Raw genomic sequence first — 4406 nt, forward strand, 5'->3', positions numbered from 1 at the left:
ATTCATTCATTCAACAAGCACTTATTAAGCACTTAATGTGTGCCAATCAAAGTATACCTCAAGTACTGTTTTCAGTTGTAAGCGTTACATTTTAGCAAAAACACTGACAAACTGGCATGTATCCAGAGAAGGATGCTCAGGCTACTGAAGGAACTCAGTATCTTGCTATATGAGGAATGGGTGAAGAAACTGGGGATATTTAATCTGGAGAAAAATCAATCAACAAGCACTTATAAGAAACCACTACGAAGGGGCAGCTAGGTAGTTGCAGTGGATAGAGCACCCGCCCTGCAGTTGGGAGAATCTGAGTTCAAATTGTTCTCAGACCAAACACTTGACACTTACTAGTTGTGTGACCCTGGGCAAGTCACTTAACTGAAATTGCCTAAAAACAAACAAACAAAAAAGGATCCACTATGTGCTATTAGACACTGTGTTATGTGTTGGAGAAAAAAAGACTCTGAGTGCAGATTAAAGTATAATTTTTTTCACTTTCTTTTTCTTAAAACCACCATAAAATGAAATGTAGCTTAGTGTGGCAGACAGAAAACCTGCCTAAAGGGTAGGAAGACCAGGGTTCAAGTCCTGCCTGTGACACACGATGGCCTGAGACCCTGGACAAATCACTTTAATCTCTTAGTACTCTAGATAATCCTTCTAAACTCTAAATTGTAGAGAAGGTGTTAATCTGCATTGGTAGGGAGTTCTCTCTATCATAGGTATCCAACACATACCTACTGAGGCACCAGGATTCCCAAAAATATAATGGGAGACATTTAACAAGATAAATAAATATATTAGAACATAGTTTATATTAATATGTAGTTTTCTAAGTCAACACGGTGTCTCCAGGGATCTTTATGTAGGGTTTACTGGCCTTATTTGAGTTGTACACCACAGCTCCATCTCACAAACATCACAGGTCCCAGTCCCTCCTCTTCCTAGCCCTAAAGTATAATATATAAAAAGAAAGTACCAACCACAAGGCAGCCTCAAAGAAAGGCAATGTCAGAGCTGAAAGTTTTGGTTTTGTTTTTAATTAAACCCTTTCATTTTAAAGATGCAGACATGAAGGCTTGGAGAAGTGACATCCCCAAGGTCACAAGAAGCCGGTGACGGAGCAAGGTCGCGGCAGCCACCTTTTTGGGCCCCTCCCCGCATCACGCTGCCCTATGCCTCGCGGGCTCGCGCTGGCTCCCGGCAAAATGAGGAAGCAGCTCTACACTGGAGGCTCTTCATTGAGGGGGGGGGAAGGGTGTCGGAATTTAAAAAAATTTTTTTTTGGTAATTATTTTTCTGTATAATTTGTTTCCTTGGTGATCCTATTTTATTTTACGCATTGGAAAAACGCGACCGTGAGGAAGGGCCCCCCAGGCACCTGACGCCCGCGGACACGACTTACCAGGCATCCCGGGCTTTCTTCGTCTCCGGGCATGCGCAGCACGGCTTCAGCGGCTTCTTCTCCGCCGCCTTTTCCGAGGAGTCGGAGTCACAGCTGGCAGCGGCCAAAGTGGACATGTCCGGAGCACGCGCAGAGGGAGGCTCCCTGGGCACCCGGGACAACACGGGTCATTTATTACACGGCGGCCGGCTCGCCCTCCCGCCCTCCTTCCCTCCACCCCACGGGATTCTCTTGGTCCCTGCAGCTAGAGCCCGGGAAGACCTCATTTTGTGAATTCCCCACTTGGCAGGAACAGAAGCGGATCTTACCTCTGACAACTCAGTACATGAACTGGTGTTCTGGACCTCGCCGGAAGCTGAGTGGAAAACAGGGAAACCGGAGGTCCCGCCTACCATGTCGAAGCCGCTATTCAACAGGACAAGCCATCGAAGAGAGATTCGGCTCGCGTCATGCATTGCTACCCGGAAGTAGCGGAACCGGAAGTGTGTTTGGCAGTAAGGGACCGGACGGGAAAGCTTTTTTGTGGTTGTCACCTCCTGAGTTCACAGGCACCTACTGAGCTAGCTTTTTTTTTCTTTTCTTTTTTTTAAACTTTCTTGCACAGGCGCAGATGGCATGGGCAGTAAGATCTGGAAAACGGGCCTTTTCATCTTAAGAAGACTTAGCAAAGCAATACATCGTCTTATTTTTAGAGGAAATATGGGCTGGGCTGATGTAGCTCTTCATCCCCCAGGTGTCCTTCAGGTCCTTCAGTGACTTCCCACCCTTCTTTCATGGCAACTTGGTAGAGCAGAGCACCACACTACACTTGATAGGGAGGGCCTCACTGGTCCTGGAGTGATGAAGATTTGGGTTCAAATCCTGCCTCACACTTACTAGCTGTGGGACCATGGGCAAGTCACTTAACTTCTGTCTGCCTCAGTTTTCTCAACTGTAAAGTGGGGATAATAACAGTGATGGGGTTGGAATCTGAGCCCCAAAAAGGAAAAACTCTGGCGCCAGACCATTTCCCACCCTTGGGAATTCTATTACCTCATGGACTACTTGGTCACTTTCCCACATGGCCAGGTGTCTGGCGTTCCCCTGAGGCTATGGCCCCATCAACTGGTCTTTCATTGTGGCTACACCCAATCTCCCCTCCATTGTTTTACCTCCCTATGGCCCCTGGCCATTTCCCACCCTTCTCCATTCTCCCTTGGCCACGAGGTCCAGGTCCCAGGAGTTCACCCCAGCTTACTGGCCACTCCCATCCAGATCTCCTTAGACCCCTCCTCCAGTCACCCCAAACTACTTGGTCACTCCTAGATCCCTCCCACGGTCTTTCTGCATATAAGGTCCATCTTGTCTCCATTAAGATGCTGAGATTCTTAAAATCTAGCCAATGCTTAGATTCTTATAATCTAGCCACCGCTTACCCATGTTCAGACTCCTTAAGAGTCTGCCCAATATGATGGATGTTCTAATAAACCTTGTCTTTGGCTGAAAGAAGGCTTGGGTCGAATTCTTTAGGGCAGGACCTGCGTGTTGTGATTTTGGGGTCCCACCATCCCTGAACCCCTAAACCGCATCAACAGCACCTACCTTCCAGGCTTGTGAGAATCAAATAAGATATTCGTAAAGCACTGGAGAAGCGAACACTCAGGGAGGATATTAGGCAAATTAGGATTTATGGGAAGAAAAATTTTCTAAGAATTGCTGTTCAGTCGTGTCTGACTTTGTGACCCCCCCATTTGGAGTTTTCTTGGCAAAGATTCTGGAGTGGTTTGCCATTTCCTTCTCCAGCTCGTTTTGCAGATAAGGAAACTGAGGTAAAGGTTAAGTGACTTGCCTAGGGTCACACAGCTACTGAGTGTGTGAGGCTGAATTTGAACTTAGGTCTTCCTGACTTATGGCTCCGAACTCTATCCACTGCACCAGTAGATGCCCTTTCTAAGGATTAAAGCTATTTAAAAACAATGGGCTGACTGAATGGGTAGCGAGTTCCCCACTTAGGAGATATTTAAATGTAGACTTGTCAGGAATGTTGCAGAGATTTTTGGTTTTTGTTTTTTGTTATTATTGTAGTATATTCTCTAGACTGCCACTTCCAATCCCCAAATTCCGTAATTTTGTAATTTTATGATACTGTGTGAAAAGCACGACGATAGACTCTGAATATACAAAGACAAACTGGAAAGGAAGAAAAGTCTGCTCTTTTTTCAATTCTTCCCATTCCAGTGAGGGGAAATGAAGTCAGAGTATATGGGTTTGGATCTTGGCTCTGCTACTTACCACCTGTTTGACCTTGGGAAAGGCATTTTAATTTCTCTGGACTCATGTTCCACATCTGTAAAATGAGAAAATTAGATGAGGTGATTTCTAAGGTTCTTTTCAGCTCCAAATCTTACAATTGAATTTTTTCCTGCCAGCTGTTCTTATTCCTACTTCAACAAAGTTGCTTGAAAATGAAGTATTTTATACTCCAAGGAAAAAGAATGTATGTTTGTACCAAAGGATATTCTCTTCCAAAAGCAAATATAGAATCACATAAGAGAGATAATTTATTTCTATTATTTTTGTTCAGTAGCAGTTCTCAAACTTCCACTTCATTACTTTTCCCTTGTATTACTTAATAGATAATGAATTCAGAATATGCCACTTTTTATTTTTCCATTGACAAAAATATACCTTTTGAATTTAGGAAAGAAAATTAATTTGAAAGCATTAACTTTTAACTAATGACTTTACAAGACTTAATTTTTTTTTTTGCCAGACTATTATGTCATTTAATTTAGGGAAGAAATTCTTGGATTTTAAAGGAAAATTTCAGTTTATAAATATGTAAAATAGTGTTTCCATACGTCTCCTAAAACCTTAGCCACAATCCCAACGCACCTCCCAGAACTCTTCAAAAAACAACCAAATGTCAAAGACTAGAAAAGATGTTAACTTTTTTGGGGGGGGGGGTTGACGGGTGGGTAGGAGTGGAATTCACTTGGTTGTGAGGAGGACAAATGATAACAGT

The 4406-nt window shown here is 43.8% G+C and overlaps 1 protein-coding gene across 1 annotated transcript in view; it reads right to left on the bottom strand.

The window, feature by feature from the left end:
• LOC114045670 (cytochrome c oxidase copper chaperone) overlaps positions 1–1798 on the bottom strand; it is an 8799-nt gene extending 7001 nt beyond the window's left edge. Inside the window, exons 1-2 of the mRNA XM_027865753.1 lie at positions 1711–1798; positions 1403–1546 (exon numbers count right to left, since the gene is read on the bottom strand). Of these exons, the coding sequence (XP_027721554.1) occupies positions 1403–1518 (116 nt within the window). The 5' untranslated portion in view covers positions 1519–1546; positions 1711–1798. The remainder of the gene's footprint in view (positions 1–1402; positions 1547–1710) is intronic.
• Positions 1799–4406: the final 2608 nt, after the last annotated feature.

The sequence above is a fragment of the Vombatus ursinus genome, unplaced genomic scaffold (assembly GCF_900497805.2).
Source record: "Vombatus ursinus unplaced genomic scaffold, bare-nosed wombat genome assembly UNPS02001419.1, whole genome shotgun sequence".
Taxonomy (NCBI): domain Eukaryota; kingdom Metazoa; phylum Chordata; class Mammalia; order Diprotodontia; family Vombatidae; genus Vombatus; species Vombatus ursinus.